This window comes from Bufo gargarizans, chromosome 2, assembly GCF_014858855.1.
Source record: "Bufo gargarizans isolate SCDJY-AF-19 chromosome 2, ASM1485885v1, whole genome shotgun sequence".
NCBI lineage: Eukaryota > Metazoa > Chordata > Amphibia > Anura > Bufonidae > Bufo > Bufo gargarizans.
Genome location: NC_058081.1, coordinates 576,517,857 through 576,542,279, shown reverse-complemented (window position 1 = coordinate 576,542,279; position 24,423 = coordinate 576,517,857). Strand labels below are relative to the sequence as shown.

General features: G+C 45.0%; 1 protein-coding gene across 1 annotated transcript in view; it reads left to right on the top strand.

The window, feature by feature from the left end:
- The window catches only part of FLI1 (Fli-1 proto-oncogene, ETS transcription factor), an 89,215-nt gene that overhangs the window by 37,658 nt on the left and 27,134 nt on the right, over positions 1–24,423 (top strand). Inside the window, exons 3-5 of the mRNA XM_044281766.1 lie at positions 6,569–6,714; positions 7,057–7,260; positions 11,735–11,803. Coding sequence (XP_044137701.1) covers positions 6,569–6,714; positions 7,057–7,260; positions 11,735–11,803 — 419 coding nt within the window. The remainder of the gene's footprint in view (positions 1–6,568; positions 6,715–7,056; positions 7,261–11,734; positions 11,804–24,423) is intronic.

The following is a 24,423-nucleotide window of genomic DNA, read 5'->3' as shown; positions in this document are numbered from 1 at the left end:
AATAGGCTTACTCATGGCAGGCCTGAAGTACTTTGTAAGGCACCCAGCTGCCATGGCAGACCCCCTTGATTACATTCGTGGGGTGCAAGGGTCACAGAGAGAGCCCCCTCCAATCTAGGAGATTACTCCGAATCCAGCCATTACAGCGGAAGCCTAAGTTAAGTCAAAGATACAATGGCTGCTAGTGCATGAAAGCATAAGTTGTCCAGTCTTTTAATCTTCCTTTGGTTATTCATTAATTTGGATTTGACTATTTTTTGTTATTTATGCATAAAGTGGTTTTGTACTGATGCCCTATCCTCAGGATAATAAGCTCATCGCATTTCGTTGCACACAGTGATTTTTGTCCGGCTGATTCTCTGCATATTTGCTGGCTAGCGGCCAGACCTCTGCTGGACCCCATTAGAGTTGGTAGTATCTGGCAATACGGATCTGGAGAACTCTGGCAGGCTGCTCTCTACCGGAACAACCTGCTGGATTTCCCTGCCTCAAGTGTGAAACTAGCCTAAGCATGTGGCTTTTAGGCCTCATGCACACGGCCGTGTTCCGCAGCCGAGAGCGGACCGTGGAAACCCGGCCGGGTTTCCACCATCCGCTCTCGGCCGCGGAACACGGCCGCGTGCATGAGGCCTTAATAGGCTTACTCATGGCAGGCCTGAAGTACTTTGTAAGGCACCCAGCTGCCATGGCAGACCCCCTTGATTACATTCGTGGGGTGCAAGGGTCACAGAGAGAGCCCCCTCCAATCTAGGAGATTACTCCGAATCCAGCCATTACAGCGGAAGCCTAAGTTAAGTCAAAGATACAATGGCTGCTAGTGCATGAAAGCATAAGTTGTCCAGTCTTTTAATCTTCCTTTGGTTATTCATTAATTTGGATTTGACTATTTTTTGTTATTTATGCATAAAGTGGTTTTGTACTGATGCCCTATCCTCAGGATAATAAGCTCATCGCATTTCCCGCAATCTTAGGTTTAGCTGGCACAGAGTAGTGCCCACAAATCACACATAGACATAGTACAGGCAGAGCCAGTGTTAGAACAAGGGGCCATACAATGGAAAATGCAGGATCCCTGAGACTATAAGAATTTTAGATCCTATATCGCCTGATAACGGGGGTTAATAAAAATACATCTGCTGTGATTTGCTAATCTCTAGTATTTTACCATGTGTCCCCTAATTTCATAGCTTGTGAGTTAGTAAGGTATTATGTCATGAGGAAACAACTCTATAGACACATCATCTGGCTTATACTGTACCGTACATGAGGTGCCTGTTATAGAGCATCTTCTTCATGGCACTTCTCTAGTGCCCATCCACTGGTAAAGGTAAGCCATGGAAATAGTTCATTCTCCGAGCTCCGCATGCAATCTTACCGGCACTGAGAAATATTGTTTTGTTGCCAAAGTAGCACCATGACCCTTGTTTCCACATATCGTATGGTCGCCCCTGATCAGCCATGTCAGATTGGAAACTCCTTGATAATAGAACCTTAAAGCAGCTATCAGGCCCTAAAAATACACCATGGAAAAGTGCCTAAGCACAAGCCTGCGATTTCCAAACAGAGGCCGTCATTTGTAATATGCGCGCCAAAAGATATTAACTTTAACCATGTACAATGTTATTTTGTAATTGTGCCTCCTGCACACCCCGAGAATGGTCCGTCCATAACCCTGTGGGGAATTGACAAGAGATCTTTGGTCAGCTGCCTGGAAAAACAGTAGCCAAAAAGATGAAAACTTAAATTCAAACACATGTTAGTCAACATCTCCTACCCATTGTGTAGATCTGCAGACTAGCACAGACATTCGGAAAAAATTACGGATGAACTGTTAACCCTCTGGAGAGATGAGAAACACATTACAGAGAGAAATCCGCAGCCCTCTGCAGAACAGCTTAGTGATGTTGCTAGTGACGATAACAACTCGACACAAAGCAGTCTGAACTATGCTGACCCTGGAGAAAAAATCGAATAATCTGCCAGTGACACAGACGCCGTAACACGGCCATTATTCTACACACACTGGATTACTTACTGCGGAATTCTGCATCTGTCCTGGGACTCAGCATTCAGTGTGTTCAGCTCCTCTGAACGTAGCACGCAGTTTTAAAAATTGGTAATTTTCCTGACTTACCTGCAAAGCAATATATAAGAGAATGTGGACATATATATATTTGTGCTGTGAGATATATACATATATATACACACAGGTGAAACTGGAATATCGTGCAAAGTTCATTTATTTCAGTAATGCAACTTAAAAGGTGAAACTAACATATGAGACTCATTACATGCAGAGCGAGATATTTCAGGCCTTTATTTGTTATAATTTGGATGATTATGGCTTACAGCTTATGAAACCCCAAAGTCACAATTGTGAGGTCCCCTTTGCTCAGGGGGTATGGATTCATTAGCTGACTAGAGTGGGACACTTTGAGCCTAGAATATTGAACCTTTTCACAATATTCTAATTTTAAGCTGCATTAATGCAATTCCTTTTAATTTGCATTACTGAAATAAATGGACTTTTGCACGATATTCAAATTTTTCGAGTTTCACCTGTATATACACCTCAAGGCTTCTTTCAGAGTGTCTGAAAAAACATGGTTTTGCAAGCAAGTTCAATTAGTTTTGCTTGAGACTGTGTTCAGTTTGTGCGTTTTTTCCTTCCGGATGGTATTTTGGTTCCTGGATTGCATGCGTTTTTTTTCACACATGTTAAAAAAATAAGAAAAATAATAATCTCTGTCTCCTAGCAACCATTATTTTAAGAAAAGCATCTGGATGCCTTCTGCTCTCGTGCAAACCCCATTTATTTCTATGAAAACCCACAGTCTAGAACCTGCTGCAATTTTTCCTGAACTCAAAGATGATGCCTGAAAAATGTGATGTCCGCATCTTTTGCGGCCCCATTGAAGTGAATGGGTCCGCCTCCGATCCGCAAAAACTGCGGCTCGGATGCGTACCATAACTACGGTCGTGTGCATGAGGCCTTACACACATACGTCAGTTGTGTCCAGCCAGTTTTTTTGCAGAGCCAGACACAACTGATGTGTATTTGCGGGCACATTTGTTAGTAACTATAGGCAATTGATATGGTGAAAAAAGGTATATGTCCAGATTGATTATTCAAGCAAATGTAAATATTCATGGACGTTGAAAATCAAAAAACAAAAAAAGTTTAATGATATTCAGTATGAAAAAATTCACAGGGGTGTGTAACCTCTAAACGTGATATAGTATTAAAAGTACGGGCCAGGTGTCACTTAGAGCCCCCAGGGTGATGTGTGGCATCTAGTGTGTAATGCCACAATGACACACCTCTTCCGTGTAGTTCACCAGGGCTAAATGTACTGTGTGGTGTTTTACTTGTTACATATGTAATTATTGTCACAATAAGGCCTCATGCACACGGACGTTTTTTTTCACGGTCCGCAAAACGGGGTTCCGTTGGTCCGTGATCCGTGACCGTTTTTCCGTCCGTGGGTCTTCCTTGATTTTTGGAGGATCCACGGACATGAAAAAAAAGTCATTTTGGTGTCCGCCTGGCCCTGCGGAGCCAAACGGATCCGTCCTGAATTACAATGCAAGTCAATGGGGACGGATCCGTTTGATGTTGACACAATATGGTGCCATTTCAAACGGATCCGTCCCCATTGACTTTCAATGTAAAGTCTGGAGTTCTGTTATACCATCGGATTGGAGTTTTCTCCAATCCGATGGTATATTTTAACTTGTAGCGTCCCCATCACCATGGGAACGCCTCTATGTTAGAATATACTGTCGGATATGAGCTACATCGTGAAACTCATTTCCGACAGTATATTCTAACACAGAGGCGTTCCCATGGTGATGGAGACGCTTCAGGTTAGAATATACAAAAAAACTGTGTACATGACTGCCCCCTGCTGCCTGGCAGGTGCTGCCAGGCAGCAGGGGGCAGACCCCCCCCCCCCTGTTTTTAACTCATTGGTGGCCAGTGGGCCCCCCCTCCCCTGTTGTTAACTCGTTGGTGGCCAGTGTGCGCACCCCCCTCCCTCCCTCCCTCTATTGTTTTAATACATTGGGGCCAGTGTGCGCGCGCCCCCCAACCCCCCCTCCCTCCCTCTCTTGTTTTAATACATTGGGGCCAGTGTGCGCGCGCCCCCCCAACCCCCCTCCCTCCCTCTATTGTTTTAATACATTGGGGCCAGTGTGCGCGCGCCCCCCAACCCCCCCTCCCTCCCTCTCTTGTTTTAATACATTGGGGCCAGTGTGCGCGCGCCCCCCCAACCCCCCTCCCTCCCTCTATTGTTTTAATACATTGGGGCCAGTGTGCGCGCGCCCCCCCAACCCCCCCTCCCTCCCTCTATTGTTTTAATACATTGGGGCCAGTGTGCGCACCCCCCCCACCCCCCTCCCTCCCTCTATTGTAATCATCATCGGTGGCAGCGGAGTAGAAGATTTTCATACTTACCTGGCTGCTGGCTGCTGCGATGTCTGCGTCCGGCCGGGAGCTCCTCCTACTGGTAAGTGACAGCAATGCGCCGCACAGACCTGTCACTTACCAGTAGGAGGAGCTCCCGGCCGGACGCAGACATCGCAGCAGCCAGCAGCCAGGTAAGTATGAAAATCTTCTACTCCGCTGCCACCGATGATGATTACAATAGAGGGAGGGGGGGGGGGGGGGGGTTGGGGGGGGGTGCGCACACTGGCCCCAATGTATTAAAACAATAGAGGGAGGGGGGGTTGGGGGGGCGCGCGCACACTGGCCCCAATGTATTAAAACAATAGAGGGAGGGAGGGGGGGTTGGGGGGCGCGCGCACACTGGCCCCAATGTATTAAAACAATAGAGGGAGGGAGGGAGGGGGGTGCGCACACTGTGCCACCAACAGTTAACAACAGGGGAGGGGGGGGCCGCACAATGATATTCAAACTGGGGAGGGGGGGGGGGTCTGCCCCCTGCTGCCTGGCAGCCCTGATCTCTTACAGGGGGATATGATGGGGTTAATTGTACTATCATATCCCCCTGTAAGAGATCGGGTGCTGCCAAGCAGCAGGGGGCAGTCTTGTACACAGTTTGTAGTGTATTCTAACTAGAAGCGTCCCATCACCATGGGAACGCCTCTGTGTTAGAATATACTGTCGGATCTGAGTTTTCACGAAGTGAAAACTCAGCTCTGAAAAAGCTTTTATGCAGACGGATCTTCGGATCCGTCTGTATGAAACTAACCTACGGCCACGGATCACGGACACGGATGCCAATCTTGTGTGCATCCGTGTTCTTTCACGGACCCATTGACTTGAATGGGTCCGTGAACCGTTGGCCGTGGAAAAAATAGGACAGGTCATATATTTTTCACGGCCAGGAAACACGGCTCACGGATGCGGCTGCCAAACGGTGCATTTTCCGATTTTTCCACGGACCCATTGAAAGTCAATGGGTCCGTGAAAAAAAACGGAAAACGGCACAACGGCCACGGATGCACACAACGGTCGTGTGCATGAGGCCTACACGTGCCTGCCCAACATGTGGATAAATATATATATTTTTAAAAACCTCAGTGTCACAAGGTTATTATCCACATGATATAGGGATCAATTTGGGCCATATAACGTGCAATAATTGTTGCGCCCTCGGGATAAAGACCTCCGGCCTCTACCTACCGGCACGGTAACCACACCGCTCTCACCACTGGGATATCAGCGTCACCCAGGAGATGGCCGTGCACTATGCCACCCACCGGTGACGAAACAATGGTGCTATACTCCTGCTAGCAGATGTACCAGCTGATATGGCTCATATACAGCCAACTATCAGGCACTACTAGCAAGGAGTGCTAGTACTGGACAGCTCGACGCGTTTCTGTGCTCCTGGTACGCACACTTCTTCAGGAGCAAGGGGCACCAGTAGTGACAGAAGAGCCCTGCCTAATCCGCACTTCTCTAGTGTGAGAGTCGGCGTTCTAATGTGGCTTGATGTAAGCCATGGCACTGTGATGGCCGCCATCAAAATCAGGAGTGGAAAATATGAAGGGCAGACATGACTTCTTGTTTTAATTCACTCTTGGCTTTGGCTTCCATAATTGCATCAGGAAACCTGACTGTGTGCTCATACCCTAATTCACTAATGGTATTAGTACCACAAAATACCACACAAACTTGCACTGAACCGTGAGAGCAAGGTATAAGCCAGTGTACAGAAGTCAAAGTTAACGTTTTTGTTGGGGATACGACCAATCACCCGAAAGAACATCAAGACAGTTCATGTGGCTGCTCAGTACCAGCCTATATGTCATTGACCCGAATCGAATAAAGGACATCCCCTTCCTGTCCTGAATCGGTCATCCTCACGGATACGAAGTGATTTGCAGAATTTACTGTTATTTATCTGACTACTGATATTGTATCTACCATTCACGACTGTGCTTACTTTGTATTATTGTATTACTTTTCCATTTGTATGAACCTGAAAATTCAATAAAATATTTTGTTTCGCAAATTTAACGTTGCCTACACATCCTGTATGAACAAGGCTCCGAGCATTATTGTGTTACTGATCTCCCCAGTGTCTTCTTTCCATCTCAGGGAATCTCCTGTGGACTGCAGTGTGAACAAATGCAGCAAACTTATCGGCTCTGAGAACAACGGAATGACTTACAGCTATATGGATGAAAAAAATGGACCTCCACCCAATATGACCACCAACGAGAGGAGAGTCATTGTGCCAGCAGGTAGTTCACTGCCATATGTCACTCCCTTTGTCTACCTGCCAAATAGTATAAACTCCCAGGATACAGCAGAGTATTCTAGTACTAATAATCTACCAGAAAGAGAGAGCAGCACCCAACCGCTCTCAGCCTGGAGGACTACTTGCATCTGTGCATCATATGGACACCCACTGATTTCAGTGGGAGATTAGGAATGTTGAGGTTGGAGAGGAGGACATTAGACTTGCTCATACTTAGTAATGTGTCATGATATTTACCTACAGGGCTATACAAAATTAAGGCAGCTATAAAACTTAGGGTTTTTGTGTGATTTGTCACTAAAGTATCTTCAACCTCCCTTTGCAGATCCCACCTTGTGGAGTCAGGACCATGTGCGGCAATGGCTAGACTGGGCGATCAAGGAGTACGGACTCATAGACATTGACTCATGCCTTTTTCAAAATTTGGACGGCAAGGATCTCTGTAAAATGACAAAGGAGGATTTCCAGCGCAGCACGACTCTCTACAACACAGAAGTCCTACTTTCTCATCTCAGCTACCTCAGGGAGAGTAAGTGTCAGCTGTCACAGTATTTTTCCGTATAAATCTCACACATTAGGTGCTTAAGAGTACGTAAGTTAGCATGTTGCAGTTTGATCCCAATTAAACTGATGTTTTTTGTATGATAATGTGGGCAAAATCTCGCCATGTGAATATACCATACTTGTCACCCACTCTTAGGCACCTTTCACACGAGTGAGTTTTCCGCGCGGGTGCAATGCGTGACGTGAACGCACAGCACCCGCACTGAATCCTGGCCCATTCATTTCAGTGGGTCTGTGTACATGAGCATTGTTTTCCACGCATCAGTTCTGCGTTGCGTGAAAATCGCAGCATGTTCTATATTCAGCGTTTTTCACGCAACGCTGGCCTGTTTTTCACTGATGGTTGCTAAGAGATGTTGTTTGTAAACCTTCAGTTTTGTATCACGCGCGTGAAAAACACATCAAAACGCATTGCACGCGCGCGGGAAAAAAAACTAAACAACTGAACGCAATCGCAGACAAAACTGACTGAATTTGCTTGCAAAATGGTGCGAATTTCACTGAACGCATCCGGACCTAATCCATCACGCTCGTGTGAAAGAGGCCTAGGGTCCATTCACACGTCCGCAAAATGGGTCCACATCCGTTGCGCAATTTTGCGGAACAGGCTGCGGACCCATTGATTTTCAATGGGGCCGGAATGTGCTGTCCGCATCTGTATTTGCGGATCTGCACAATGCATGAGAGTGCCGGCGATGTGCGGTCCGCAAAATGCAGAGCGCACATTGGCGGTGTCCGTGTTATGCGGATCCGCAAAACACATACGGAGTGGACCCTAAGGCTACGTCTACACAACGACATTTGTCACGCGACATTTTGTTGCACTAATGTCGCGCAACAATTTTTATAATGGCAGTCTATGGTGTCGCACTGCAACATGCTGCGACTGCGACGCAACATTCGCAGAAAATCCATTCGAGATGGATTTTTATGCGACTGTTGCGTCGCAGTCGCAGCATGCTGCATGTTGCAGTGCGACACCATAGACTGCCATTATAAAAATTGTTGCGCGACATTAGTGCAACAAAATCGTGTTGCATCGTGTAGACGTAGCCTTGGATCTGTCCTGCCAATCTATCCTTCTGCTCAATTCAGACATCACATGTTCTGCAGCAGAGCAGGAAATAACTGTGTCTGTGCCCTATTCATCAGACAAAGCCGACATCTGTGTCCCATGTGCCGCAGGTCTGACCAGTCTCACTGCTCAACCAAAAATGACCTCTGACCTGCTACCCACTGGGGTCACCACGTGCTGGCATTCTGTGTATAGCTTAAACCTCATTGTGATAAATCACCATTGTCTGCCAATTTCTTCTAATCATCCTTCTAATAATTCAATTACTGCTGCTCTGGCTGCAAGCTGCACCCGGGTGTACTTCTCTGAGGAATTGCGCTGACACTTATCGCCACTGGATTAGGTTTGCGGCTGTAATGTTCTGTGCAGATTATAAATCCAGGTCTTGATCAGTAACATCTGAAGGTCTATACTATGCTCCAAACTATTACAGAGGTAAATGTATCTGCAGAGATTCATTTCCATGACCTGTACTCGTTTGCAACTCCTTGACTTCGTCTACTTTCACTCTAGCGGTTTTCCTGGATCCGGCAGGGTTCAGCAAAAACGCTTCCGTTACTGATAATACAACCGCCTGCATCCGTTATGAACGGATCCGGTTGTATTATCTTTAACATGGCCAAGACGGATCCATCATGAACTCTTTTGAAAGTCAATGGGGGGCAGATCCGTTTTCTAGTGTGTCAGATTGTGCCAGAGAAAACGGATCCGTCCCCACTGACTTGCACAGGACGGAAAGCAAACCGCAGCATGCTGTTGTTTGCTCTCCGGAATGGAATACATTTTGAAGTGCTCCGTTCTGTTCAGTTACGTCTTGTCCCCATTAACAATGAATGAGGACAAAACGGAAGCGTTTTTTTTCTTCTTCTGGTATTGAGACCCTATGACGGATCTCAATACCGGAAAATATTAACGCTGGTGTGAAAGTAGCCTTAGAAGAAGCTTTTAATTCACAGCAGGGAAACCATTCCCTCTCTTCGGCATAGATGTGATGCAGTAGGATTGCGGGCTGCATACCATATAGCAATAGCTTCCAGATTTCAGTTCATGAAATACTCGAGTGACCCAGAGTTCTTGTAGTTTTTGTCTCATGGGAGGTAAAGCTGTCAATCACTGGAACTTGTCGGGGCTGACACAATGTAGGGCGGCATGTCCTTATCCCCATCCTCACTGCCTTCCACCACCATAGTTCATTTTGTAGGCATCAGAATCTGCTTGTTAACATTCATCGAGCAGAAACTCTGAAATGGTTTGTGCATACAGGTGAGGTTTCCTGAACAATGGCTGTCGTGGTTTAGCAGATTATTCCTATAGATCCGTAACGATATTCCAGTATTATTGAGCTTCATATAAAAGGTTGACAGCTCTATTTAGAGGGCATCTGTCAGCAGATTTATACCTATGAAACCTGTTACATGTTCGCTTGGCAGCTGAAGGCATCTGTGTTGGTCCCATGTTCATATGTGACCGCATTATTGAGAGAAATTATGTTTTAATATATGCAAATGAGCCTCTCCAGTTTCATTGACAGGACCAGGCCGTGTAAATGTCATCACATTTGGCCCTCTCCCCTAAATGCCGCAGACAACATGAAGTAGTAGTGCTGCAGCAATGCTCAAGGGTCTCCCCTGTGACCACAGCTTATAGGCAGATAGTTAAAGGGAACCAGTCACGTTGGACATGGTGTCTGTGCTGCAGGTCATAGAGCAGGAGGAGCTGAGCAGATTGACATATGGTTTTATGGGAAAAGTTTCAGTAAAACTTGTATTTTATTCAATCATATCTAATTTGATGCTCTGAAGTCCAGGAGGCGGTCCTATCAGTGATTGACAGCTCTCTCTATATGCACAGTCATAAAGTGAAGGCTGTCAATCACTGATAAAGCCCAGAATGAGCACAGATATAAAGGAATGAAATACACGTTTTGCAGATTTTTTCCCCCCACAAAACTATATATCAATCTGCTCAGCTCCTCCTGCTTTATAAGGCCCCCTTCACACAGGCATCGCCGGTGAGGGCCGGATGCGTTCAGGGTGCATTGCGGGAAACCCACGCGAGTAGGCACGTCAGTTTTGACTGCAATTGTGTTCCGTTGTTCAGTTTTCTGCACGCGCATGAGAAAAAACTGAATGCGGTACCCAGACCCGAACCCGGACTTCTTCACTGAAGTTCGGGTTTGGGTTAGATGCTCTATTCAATTTATTATTTTCCATTATAACTTGGTTATAAAGGAAAATAATAGCATTCCTAATACAGAATGCTAAGTATAATGTCAATAGTCAATTGTAAACAGCCTAACACCGACACATATATATAGTCGTGTGGAGGCAGGGAGGTGGTTAAAAATATAATATTACACGTCTTATGAATACAGCCGGCCCTGCAGTTTAAATAATGGAGATCAGATCCTGATTGCTAGGCCAGAATGTATAGGAGTTGAGTTTCTTTTATATATGTTTGTTTTGTATGCACACAAGCTCCAGTTTGCTGTGTTATCGACTGTCTGCTCCAAATTACTAGCGGTTAGTTTATCGTGCACAGAAGAACCGCACTGACACCAAGTAAGTATCAAAGCAGAACTCCTATATTACAGGAAGTTAAGCAGTTTTTCTATCGTCAGAGAGGGCGTTCCTCTACTGAGGCTCATGCCATTGTCTTATTGGCTGAAGTACAAAAAGAGGAGAAAGATAACACTTGGCATCTGCGCATTGTGCATTATTGTATGTAAACATCTAGGTGCCAGCGCCATATTGTAATGGCTTCACATTAAAGGGGTTATCCAAGGTCATAAACAGCCCCCCCCCCCCCCCATGTGCCGGGCCCCTCAGAGGAAATATACTTACCCCGCTCCCTGCAACGCTCCTGATCCCCGCACCGCCGCCACTGCTTCTCCCTGTACACAGACAAAAACATCCGGTGTCGGGGGGGCCCTCCCTAGTGTCACCCACGATGCTAGGGAGGCTCGTCCCTGTCTGCCATTGGCTGCTCCCCCCCGCACCGGATGTTTTACTCCGTGTACAGGGAGAAGAAGCAGCGGCGGTGCGGGGACCAGGAGCGCCGCAGAGAGCGGGGTAAGTATATTTCCTCTGAGGGGCCTGAAACATGGGTGGGCTGTTTATGACCTTGGATAACCCCTTTAATATCATGACGTCCTCAACATATTTATGGTAAAAACTTACATGAAAGGGTTTATTATAAAGTAGCTAGTGCATTTGTAAAAAGTTTTAGAGCGTCTAACAGATCTGCATATTGCGAGCAAGCACCATTCATTGTCTACTCTACTCAGATCTGTCTGCTATTCAGTAGTCTCCCGTGTCCTCCTCTCCACAACATTTATATGTACATACGCTTCCTTCACATCCAGGTAGTTCATCATTGGGCTATACTGCACCTTCACACACAGACCAGGCGTCTCGGGTGACTCCTAAGGAGGGTAAGTTAAACATTGTATGGTTTCTTCTCATCTTGAACTCTTGTTGCTCTGTTGCTTGAAGAGCTAGGGCTGGTTTCCCACGAGCGATACGGGACAACCAGCATCTCCTGGCCACCATCAGTGAAAAATAGACAGTGCAGTTTTTTTCACTGGCCTATTGACTTGATTGGGCAGGTACTGTATGTAAAGTTGATGAAAATATTGCAATTTTCTCTGAATGGACCGATAATTAGTGAAAAAAACAGACATGTAAATTGGCCCACTGACTTTAAGGCTACATTCACATGACTGTTAAAAAACTGCCAAAATGGCCCATTTTAATGGCTGTTCTTTAATGGGTGCTTTCTAAATGACGTGCCTTAAAAACAGCCCCATTCAATTTTATGGAGGTCTGTGAAAACCAAAACTGGATGCTCAATTTTTTTTTACTGCTGTTTTTCACGGGCAATTAAAAAAATTTCCATTTGGAATAGGCCAATAGACCTCAATGGTTCTAATGTGACGGCCATTAAGAAACATCCGTTTTCCACTGTCGTATGAATATAACATAATAGGTCAATGTCAAGTCCAGGCGTTGTCAACCCCCATAAAAACTGCTCGTGTAAAAGCGTCCCAACGCCTAGTTCATACTTCAGTGATTTGGTCAGTGTTTGATCAATGTTTTCCATCAGTGATTGTGAGCCAAAAAGTAGGAGCGGCTCAAAAACCCACCACAGGTACAAATGTTTCCTCCTCTCCTGGTGTCGGCTCACAATCACTGCTGGAAATCACTGACCAAATCACTGAAGTGGGAACTAGGCCTAAGGTTCATGCACTCAACCATAGCAGGTCCGTGCCCGCATTGCACTGGCCACATGCACACCATATCACGGATGTGAACCCATTCACTTGAATGGGTCTGCAATCTGGAAGATACGGTGCGCAATGGAAGCACGGATCAGAAGCCCACAGAAGCACTACTTATTTGCTGTGCAGACCGTTGGATGCGGATTGCGGACCCCATTCAAGTGAATGGGTCTGGAGACGGCAGGCACATGGTTGGTGCCCGTGATTTGCGGTCCACAGCACGGGCACAGCTGGCACACGGTTGTGTGCATGAGGCCTAAGAGTGCTCCTTGCTATGGATTATTTCCTGCTGTAGGTGAAATTCGGTCAGTTTTTATTGTAAAGTCAATTGCAAACTATACTTGCAGCAGTTTTGCGTCCTGAGCTTTTGGCTATTCCATAGAAGCTACTAAACATTACCGTGCTTGTGTTATTGGCTCTCTTAGGTTAATTACACATTATTACGGTGACTCCTCTCCTGAGATTACAGTACAGACAAGGGAATTGATACTGCAAGTTGCTGGTCGTTCTTTAACTCACAAGTGTTACTAGGCTACTATTAAAAGCTAGTAATGTACTGAATGCTAGAAGCAGCTCTTCAAAGATCATGATTAGGGCTCGTTCACACGACCGTTGGTGTCCCGTTCCCATATTGATCCGCATACATGGGCATCATTCCGTTGTCATTCCACATCACGGATGCGGACCCATTCATTTGAATGGGTCCGCAAATCCGGAGATGCGGAACGGTGTGGAATGGAAGCACGGAACGGAACACTACGGAAGCACTACGGAGTGCTTTCTGGAGTTCCGTTCCGTACCTCCGCACTGCAAAAAGATAGAACATGCTCTATCTTTTTGCGGAACGGAGGGATCGCGGACCCATTCAAGTGAATGGGTCTGCGATCCCCATGCACCGGCCCCACGGAGGGTTGTGTGAACGAGCCCTTAGGATGTTAGCCCCTCTCCAGGATAGGAGACTCATCTGGTTTAATAATAACTGCAATCCCTATGAAATGAAAATTCTCAAGCACCTTTTCTTAGAACTGTACTTTAAGCTATTTTTCTGTTATTTCTTCTAAAAACTTATGAATAAATTGACAACACAAGTTATTCATACATTTTCAGGAGGAATAACAGAGGAGCTGCAGGCCTCTAAACAAAGAAGCTCAGGAAATTGTTAGGTTACAGATACAGAGTTCTATTATATGGTCTCACATCTAACTAGCTGGAAAATACATCTGGTCTGAAAGATGCTTTATTAAAGGGGTTGTCTGGACTTTTACTATTGATGACCTATCCTCAGGATAGGTCATCAATATCAGATCGGCGGGCGTCCGACACCCAGCACCCCCGCCGATCAGATGTATGAGGAGTGTGCACGTCGCCCTTCCTGTTCACTGCTGCTGTCAAAGACCATAGACAGCAGCAGCGGACAGGAAGGGAGATGGCGAGTGCACACTGCGGGTGCCGTCTCCTCATACATCTGATCAGCGGGGGTGCTGGGTGTCGGACCCCGCCGATATGATATTATAGACCTATGCAGAGGATAGGTCATCAATAGTAAAAGCCTAGACAACCCCTTTAAGGCCTTGTCCTCTCAGCCCCCTGTTTCTCCTCATTCCTTCAATGCATATAGAACACAGCCTTAATATATTCTGATCAGCAGGTGACACTTTCTGATACATAGGGTACGGCCTCACATTCAGGTTTCCCGATGCAGTTTTGGAAGCCAAAATCAGGAGTAGATCATAAAAGGAGAGAAAGTATAACCCTGCTTTCACACCTGAGCGTTTCCCAAACGTTTTTTGTAATAGTAAACGCGCGTTTGACGCGCGTTTGTGTCATTGACTGCAGTGTCCTATGGCCACAAACGCGCGTCAAAACGCCCCAAAGAAGCTCAAGTACTTGTTTGAGCGTCGGGCGTTTTACAGCGCGATCGTACGCGCTGTAAAACGCCCAGGTGAGAACCATTCCCATAGGGAAGCATTGCTTTTCATGTGTTGAGCGTTTTACAGCGCGTTTGAACGCGCTGTAAAACGCTCAGGTGTGAACTTACGCTGGGTTCAGACCTGAGCGTTCTGAAACGGGCGCTCTGTATGCGCGATTGTACGGGCGTTTACAATCGCGCATACAGAGACAGGCGAACACACATTGTCGCGCGTTCCCGAATATCTATGTGCGGGAACGCGCAACAAACGCCCAAAAAAAAGCTCAAGCACTTGTTTGAGCGTCGGGCGTTTTACAGCACGATCGTACGCGCTGTAAAACGCCCAGGTGAGAACCATTCCCATAGGGAATCATTGGTTCTTGCCTGTTGTGCGTTTTACAGCGCGTAGGAACGCACTGTAAAACGCTCAGGTGTGAACCCAGCGTTAGGGTAAAGGACAGATACAACTTCTCCTCAGTTCTGAACTCTCTCCTGGTTTTGGTTTCTACAACTACATGTGTGACCATGTCCATACAGATACGATTCTGTGTACTGCAGATTTATATGTATGATCATTTCATTTACCAGCAGTTCTGTGTCAGCATTACCAGAAAGGAGACCGTACATGATCTGAAGGAAGTGATTGCATTTTTTAGTTGCTAATGTTTTTCTGCACCATTTTTACCCCTTCGATAACCTCCCCCCTTCAATGAATCTCCTACCGTCTGAGCTTCTAGCTCTGGAAAAGAGCTGAGACTGTGGAAGGTGGGGGTGGAATGATGACATCAGAAGACGTCTGGTTAGAAATCCCATGGGAGCAGATAGATCTGAATTAATAGTGTTCACTAGTTATGAGAAACAACATGACCTTCACCTGGGACCAGAAAATAAAAATCTAATTTTTATTACTAAGGCCTCATGCACACGACAGCTCCGTTTTTTGCGATCCGCAAAACACAGAAGCCGCCCGTGTGCCTTCCGCAATTTGCGGAACGGAACAGGCGGCCCATTGTAGAAATGCCTATTCCTGTCTGCAAAACGGACAAGAATAGGACATGTTATATATTTTTTGTGGGGCTACGGAACGGAGCAACGGATGCTGTCCGCATCTTTTAGACTGTGGCTCAGATGCGGACCAAAACAACGACCATGTGCATGAGGCCTAAAAAAAAAAGAACTTTCTGATAAAAAATTTAAGATATCACTTTGTGTGACCAGTTTTGCAAACTATGGAAACAACCAAAAATGGCCATCATAATATGTGGATGCAGCTAATTCTGAAGAATTACACATTAAGAACATAGGCTTGAAGCACACATCCATATTTTGCACTGATCCATATGGCCGCTCCACACATTATGGAACAGGTCCTATTCTTGCCTGCATTGCTGACAAGTATGGCCTTGTCTATTGATAGAAGAGAGAAAAATATGGAATTGCATATGGGAGTTATCTATTTTGTGGAACAAAATATATGGTGAAGTCTAAAGTAGAACTGGCTTAGTTGCCCATAGCAACCAATCAGATTCCACCTTTCATTTTCCAAATGAGCTGTGATAAATGAAAGGTAGAATCTGATTGGTTGCTATGGGCAACTAAGCCAGTTCTACTTTACACCAGTTTGATAAATCTCCCTCATAGACACTGCTGTGTGCATGAAACCTTACTAGAAGACTTCAGATACATTATCTAAAGTCAATGGTCCAGATTTACTATTAGTTAGGCAAAATAACAATCTAGAAAGGGAGTCTTTAGCCCTTCATCACATCCACCTTAGGCCTCATGCACACGGATCTTGACCCTGTGCATGCTGCCATTTTTATAAAACTCTTGTAGAATTGTCCCGCCTTTGTCCACAAAATGCACAAGAATAGGACATGTTCTATTTTTTTTTGCAGGCCAGCAGAACGGACAAATGGATCTGGACAGCACATAGCTTGCTGTCCGCATCGTTTGTGGCCCCATTGAAATGAATGGGTTCACATCATATTAGCTCCATGAGTGCTTAGGCCTCTTCCTAAGGCCTCAAGCACACGACCCTATGTATTTTCCAGTCTGCAAAAAACGGATCCACAAAAAATACGGATGACATCCGCGTGCATTCCGTATTTTGTGGAACGGAACAGCTGTCTCCTAATAGAACAGTACTATCCTTGTCCGTAATGCGGACAATAAAAAGACATGTTCTTTTTTGGCGGAACGGACATACTGAAACAGAATGCAAAATAAACGCATCGGACACGGAAAGAAAATACGTTCGTGTTCATGAGGCCTAGACACAGCTCAGTCCCATTCAAGTGAATGTGCCTGAGCTACAATAGCAAGCAAGCACAGCAATTATCCAGGGGACGGCACTGTGCTTGGTAGGCTGTCTGGAGTACTGTGGTCTCTTCAAACAGCTGATGGGTAGGTGGACCCCTGATGATCTGATATTGATGACCTATCCTGAGGATAGACCATCAATATCAATCTCCCGTCTAACCCCTTTAAAAATGGCGCCAGTTTAGTAGCTAAGGCTGCACTACTGTCAGCAAGTGACAATTTGTAACACTGCTGACACCTGTGGGTAGTGATGTGCAAAAGTATCGAAAATTCAAACCACCACACTTTCCCAATATTGCATATACTGCAAATATATATATATCTAAAATAAAATCCTAGTTCTAGCTCTGTACTGTCCTTTTATGTGTATGGTGGCTTCTTATATAATATCTTTCTTTTACGTTTGTCTTCCTGCTTGATAAACAGGGTGTTTGTGTAAAGCCTCCTGGCTCCTGCTCTCCTTTTCTCTTTTATCTCAATCTATTCCTGGAATAAATCAGCCTGGTCATGGAGCATTATGTCCTTTTCCGTTCATTTACTTTAAGTATGAATGTTTAAAAAGTACCAAGATGCTTTGAAGTTCCTGGGGTGTGGTTGGGATGGTGATGCGCCCACTAGTGTAGTAGCATTATAGCATTTCATAGATGTTATCATTTAGGGAAGTCTGTCAAAGTAAGGCCTCATGCACACGACCGTATGTGTTTTGCGGTCCGCAAATTGCGGATCCGCAAAAAAAAGAACGGATGACGTTACGTATGGCATCAGGTTTTTTGCGGATCCTTTTTTTTTTGCGGATCCATTGTAATAATGCCTATCCTTGTCCGCAAACATAGGACATGCACTATTTTTTTTGCGGAGCAACGGAACGGACATACTGATGCGGACAGCACACGGTGTGCTATCCGCGTTTTTTGCGGACCCATTGAAATGAATGGGTCCGCATCCTATCCGCAAAAAAAAAGGATCGGACACAGAAACAAAATACGGTTGTGTACATGAGACCTTAGGCTGTGTCCACATCATGTTTTTGTAGTATGTTTAATGTATACTTTGGTAAAAATTAAGGAAAAGCATATTATACTGGGCCTTTCTATCCTGCCATGCTCAGTAGAAAAAAATGTGTATGTGCACTATGCGCCTCAGGACTCGGTGACCTCGCTGTAAAGCCTCATTCACACATCCATGTCCGTGCTCAAATCCGTGGACAGGTGGTCATTGATGCATCCGTGAAGCTGTCCGTGAAGGATCCGTGCTGGGTCCATGTGTCCGTTTTTTTCTGTCCATGTTACATCCGTGTTTCACTGACCCTGCACAGCTGAAAAATAATTTTCAAAGCATCTCTTCCTAATGATCCGTGAAATACAGATGCAACATAAATGGCATCCGTGTTGCATCCATGGTTTTCACAGACCCATAGACTATAATGGGTGGAATGGATCCGTGAACACGGACAAAAAAGAGCATGCTTCCGTGCTAAAAACTCTGACCCACGGACCTTGCTAAAACACTGATGTCTGAATACACACATTAAAGTGAATGGGGACCTGTGCTGTCCGTGGAAAACACGAACAGCACACGTCCGTGAAACACTGACGTGTGAATAAGGCTTAACTTTATGTGGTCTGCCTGTCTGTGACTGAGTTGCTGTGATTCCTAAACACTTTTTTGGAGTGTGTCTGTGTGAATTTTTACTCATTTAGGCCTCATGCACACGACTGTACAGTGTTTTGCGGATGCAATTTGCGGAACAGAACGTGCCGCCCGTAATAGAAATGCCTATTCTAGGCCGACTCCTGAAAAACAACCCCATAGCATTATCTCTCCTCCAGAAACCTTTACAGTTGGCACAATACAGTGAGGAAAGCAACGTTCTCCTGGCACTCACCAAACCCTAATCCGTCCATTAGACTGCCAGGTAGAGGAACGTAGCTCATTACAATACAGAAAACCCAAGGTCCAGTGGCGCGATCTTTACATCACTCTATTGTGTTTAGTGATGTAAGGCTTGCATGCAGGTCCTGACTAGGGATGAGCGAATCGACTTCGAATGTAACATCCGAAGTCGATTTGCATAAAACTTTGTTCCAATACTGTACGGAGCAGGAGTTCCATACAGTATTAGAATGTATTTGCTCTGATGAGCCGAAGTTATTGCTGTATAGTTCCACCTGCTCTTTGTTCTTTTTCTTCTTTCTTTGTCCGGCTCACTGAGATGGCCGCACATGCTCAGTTTCATCCTTCAACTGCCTCCTGAGATGTGATAGGGAGGGAATGGACACGCCCCCTGAGCTGTGATAGGAAGAGATGAGACACGCCTCCTTAGCTACAGCAGATAAGACACTCCCCTTGAGCTCTCAGATTGATGTAAATCTAGCAGAGCAATGAATGGGGAGATCTCTGGATCCATGTGAGGTACAAGGCTGGTTCTAGCTTTGTTAGAAAGAGATTGCCATGTGCTATATGATGTCTGAGTCATGGGATGACCCCTTTGATCGAGATCTATTGCATAACTACTCTTCTGTTGATTGTCACCTTATATTAATTCCAGGAGGTCTTTTATGCATCATATGCTCGTGTCAAGGTCAGCAAATTTGGCAAAATTTGGGTGCCACTTTTGTCTTCTGAAACTCCCCTAGGAAGACTATATTACATACAGAATATCTCCATATTTATTGTGACAGGGGTATGCAACCCCAGGGCTACTCAGTAAGGCCTCATGCACACGACCGTTGTTGTGTCCCGTGTCCGTTGTTCCGCTTTCCTTGATTTTCTGCGGACCCATTGACTTTTAATGGGTCCGTGGAAAATTCTGAAAATGCACCGTTTGTCATCCGCGTCCGTGATCCGTGTTTCCAGTCCGTGAAAAAAATATGACCTGTCCTATTTTTTTCACGGACAACGGTTGTCGGACCAATTCAAGTCAATGGGTCTGTGAAAAAACACGGATGCACACAAGATTGTCATCCGCGTCCGTGATCCGTGTCCGTTTTTTCCCTATCATTTGCAAGGCAAACTTGACTTAGATTTTTTTTCACTTTCCTTCATGTCTGGTGATCCTCCAAAAATCAAGGAAGACACACGGAAACAAAAACGGAAACGGGTCACGGAACAACGGAACCCCGTTTTGCGGACCGTGAAAAAATACTGTCGTGTGCATGAGGCCTAAGTGTCAACCCTTTCTGCAGACTCATTTTTACCATGGAAATAGTATGGTATTGATACTGTGCAGGGAACACGATAAGACCTCATCATCTGTAGATGGCTCCAAGCCTGAGAAGGATTTATCCATTGCATATGTTAAAAATCACACTAGGCCTCATTGCAGGTGCAGCTTTTGTAGACCGCATAATGGGCTTGTGAGCTCAAGTGTCTGCCCTCTCCATCTCACTTGAGGCTCCTCTGTACCTGGTGAACAGGAGCTCTCACTGTCTCAATCAAGGTGCATTAGCAAGACAAAAGCTTGTCAGTCAGTGTTTTCTCTGGACCAGGCTTTGATGGCAAGCGACAAAAGGTTCCTTTAAAATGGTCACATTAGACCCGAGTAACATACATATGCTGCACGGGCTAGGCTTTTGTTTCCCCGTGTCCTAGCAATTCTCCCTCTTTCCCTCCATTGTGGGCCTGTCTTTTCTCTTTTGCATTGACAGGTGCTGAGCGATGTGACAAATTCAGTTCACAAATACGCTGATGCTTGGGACTATATTTTGAAAAGAGGGTTATCCAAGTAGACTAAGGCCCCTTTCACACGGCAAACCTGCGCGAGTAGGCACGCAATTTTAGTCAGTTTTGTCTGCGATTGCGTTCCGTTGTTCAGTTTTTTCCTCGCGAGTGCAATGTGGTACCCAGATCCAAACCCGGACTTCTTCACTGAAGTTTGGGTTTGGGTTCGGGGGTTCTGTTGATTTTATTATTTTCCCTTCTAACATGGTTATAAGGGAAAATAATAGCATTCTTTAATGCAGAATGCTAAGTAAAATATCCCTTGAGGGTTAAAAAAATAAATAAAAAATTACTCGCCTCATCCACTTGATCGCACAGCCGGTATCGTCCTCTTTCTTATTCCTGCAGGACCTGCAAAAGGACCTTTGATGACGTAATGGCGCTCACCACGTGGTGAGCGCGGTGATGTCAGCACAGGTCCTGCTGAATGAAGATAGAAGGTGCTTTTGCAGGTCCTGCAGGAAGAAGAAAGGAGACGATACCGGCTGCGCGATCAAGTGAATGAGGTGAGTAATTTTATTTATTTATTTATTTTTAACCCTAAAAGGACATTTTACTTAGCATTCTGCATTAAAGGGAGTCTGTCACCAACCTGACTGGTTTTAAACCGATCACATAGTTCAGTGGGACACAAAGACATGACACAGATGTTACCTTTGTTTCGTTTTCCAGATCATCCAAATCGCCCAAAAAGTTTTTATGATATGCTAATGAGCCGTTGCAAGTGCCCAGGGGCGGAGAGTTTGCTGAAAGTGCTACAAGTTTCCCCGCCTCACTCGGCCTAACTCCGCCCCTCAGTAAACTCCGGCCAGCCCTGTGGCTCTGTGACTTCATATATCCCTATAGGCCGTTCGCACATCGCTGCCAGGCCCGGGCATGCGCAGTGTTCTGCCCACAGTGGGAAGAGGCACAGAGATATGCAGTGCGCATGTGCCAGTTACTGGTGTAAAATCGGCGCATGCGCACTGCATATCTTTGTGCCTCTGCGATGTTTGAACGTCTTAGGATTAGTAAATTCACCTCACTGGCTGCACATTTACGATTAAGTTTATGCCTCTTTTTAGCAGAAATTGCACAGGTAAAAGGGGTTGTCTATATAATCATCTGGTTAACAAAAAGTGCAGATTAGTAAATAGAACTTAACCCCTTCAGGACTGGGCTATTTTCCATTTTTTTCATTTTATACTCCCAGCCTTCCCAGGGCCATAACTTTTTTTTTTTTTTTCCATGCCCATAGCCATAAGACGAATTGTTTTTTTTGTGGGACAAGCTGTACTTTCTAATGGCATAATTTAATGTTGCATACAATGTAGTGGAAATCTGGAAAAAAAAATTAAATGGGGTGGAATTAGAAAATACTCTGCCACAGTTTTATAGTTTTTTTTACAGTATTTCCTAAGCAGTAAAACCTTCACCTGTTACCTTCATTCTCTGGGCCAGTATGATTACAACCATACCACATTTCTATAGTTTTTCATGCATTTTAATACTGGGGAAAAATAAAAACTTTGGAAAATTTTTTTTTTCTTTGCATCACCATATTCTGACCCCAATAACTTTTTTTTCTTTTTATGTCTATGGAGCTGTGTGATAGTGTCTATGACTTTTTAATAACTTTTTATAATTTGTTTTTAATTTATTTATTTTTTTGGGGGGGGGGGGGGGGGGGGGGGTAGGTGAAGTGCCTAAAATTTATTTTTTCCATTATGATCTTCACTGTTTTACACTTTTTGAAAAGTTTCCCCAAGGAACATGAACATGACATCAATAGTTTGCTTTCTCTTATAGACTTGAATGCCCGTGACAGACAGCTGAATTCAGGGGGTCTGTCATTACACTATGCTGCCCTCAGTGAGGCCAGTAGGATTCAGGTGACAGGTTCCTTTAATAGGAGGCTACACCCAACCATGACACTCCAGAAGTTAAAGCAAGCTACTACATGCAATGATTGCACTAACATTTTATTGGTGAAGAGAAAACCTTTGATATGCATAAAAACCTTGTGCTTATAATACAGATTTTTTGTATTCCTATTGTCTCCTGTACGTGACATACATGGTCAGCCAAGTAAAAGCAAAATCAAGTGAGCTGGTCAGCAGCCTCAAATTTGAGCAAAGCCAGTCAGAATACTATAAGCCCTGGAACCCACCTGCAGAATCGCACTCCGTTATTATTATGCAAGCAAGGCCATGGCTAAGCATGTCAAGACTATAGTGAGACACGCCACGAGAGGTTTATAGTATCTGAACCAGCAGGCCCTAAATGTGTTCACAAATCCAAAGAACTAGCTCATACAGACACCCTATGTGGGAAGGCAGAAGGAAAAAGTGAGGTCACTGAGTGTAGTCATCAGAGATTTTATTTTTACACTGGAAATAACACTCTTCACAGGGGTTAGCATTCCACAGGCCGCCATTTGCGCAGTACCTGTTCTATCAATATCTTGCGGTTTGGCAGAACCATTTATGGGTGGGTGGAACCACTACATTTGGTAAAGTACATTCTTGCCTGACTATGCCAGCTAAATAACAGATTGACGGAGTTAAAGTCTGAGGCCAAAGAGCCACAATGCGCTAAACAGTTGGCAGGAGATTTATTTGCACCAAGAAACCCTTAAATTATATACTACAGAACAACTAATCAGGAATTAGAAGCTTTGCCCATAGCAGCTGGCATCTACAGTTACACAGACACAATTAGTATAAGATTGCTTCCACTACTATCAGGACAAGCCGAGCACATAACTACATAATGTAATATAGGCTTCAGAAACACTATAAACTAGTGATGGTGGCCTCACATGTGGTCCACAGACAGGAAGGCAGGCATACACACACATCAGCCATGGGGGCATTTGCTTTCTTCCAGAACCCCCCCCCCTCCCCACATGACGTGGTTGGACCTGCAGAGGAAACATACTTATCTGCCTCCCCGCAGCTGGGTTCCTGATCCTTTGTCCCCTGCTGTTTGCCTTACTCCAGTCTCTGCATGTCAACAGCGTGTTTCACACAGTTCATATGGAAGCTGCAGCCAATGACTGGCTGCAGCAGTGACCTATCCTCCATGTGAGATGCCACGTATGTGGAACATGTGACCCCAGTATGTCAATCCATGCTGCAGATTTCCCTCTTTGCAATGCATGAGGTAAAATCTATGGTAAATTCCCAATAATTGTCTGAAACATTGCTCCGTGTAAAAAAACTTTTACCCTAAGTTCTACGAAGTTGCTGCACACGAGCAAAAGCTCTGATCCCACAGAAGACCTACTGTATCATAAATATCTAAAATGTTAATGTTGGCTAGGATAGTAGGTTTCAGAACAAATAATGCATCACAGCATTAAATATATGTAGCTGCGCACCTGCCAGAGTGACCATCCTGACCCTATATATCCTACAGTGGGCATATGAGCGTCACAACTGGACCATGAAGCAATGAAAGAAGGTGACCTGGAATGATGAATCAGGTTTTTTTTTTTTTTACATCATATGGACGGTCTGGTGCATATGCCTAACTTACCTATGAAAAAGATGGCACTGTGACACGACACTGGAAAAAGGGAAATTAGTGGAGGCTCATATGGATGTTATTTAGCAATGATTATTTTTGCAAAGCTATCCCTAAGAGCAGTAGCCTCTTTCAACAAGATAATGTGCGCCTGCCACACTTCAGGAACGGTTTGAGACACAAGACAAAGAGTTCAAGGTGTGGACTTTGCCTCCAAATTTCCATAACTTAAAGGATCAGCTGGTAATGTCTTGGTACTAGATAGCACAGGACACCTTCAGAGGTAAACTGGAGGATGCCCCAAACCCTGTAGACT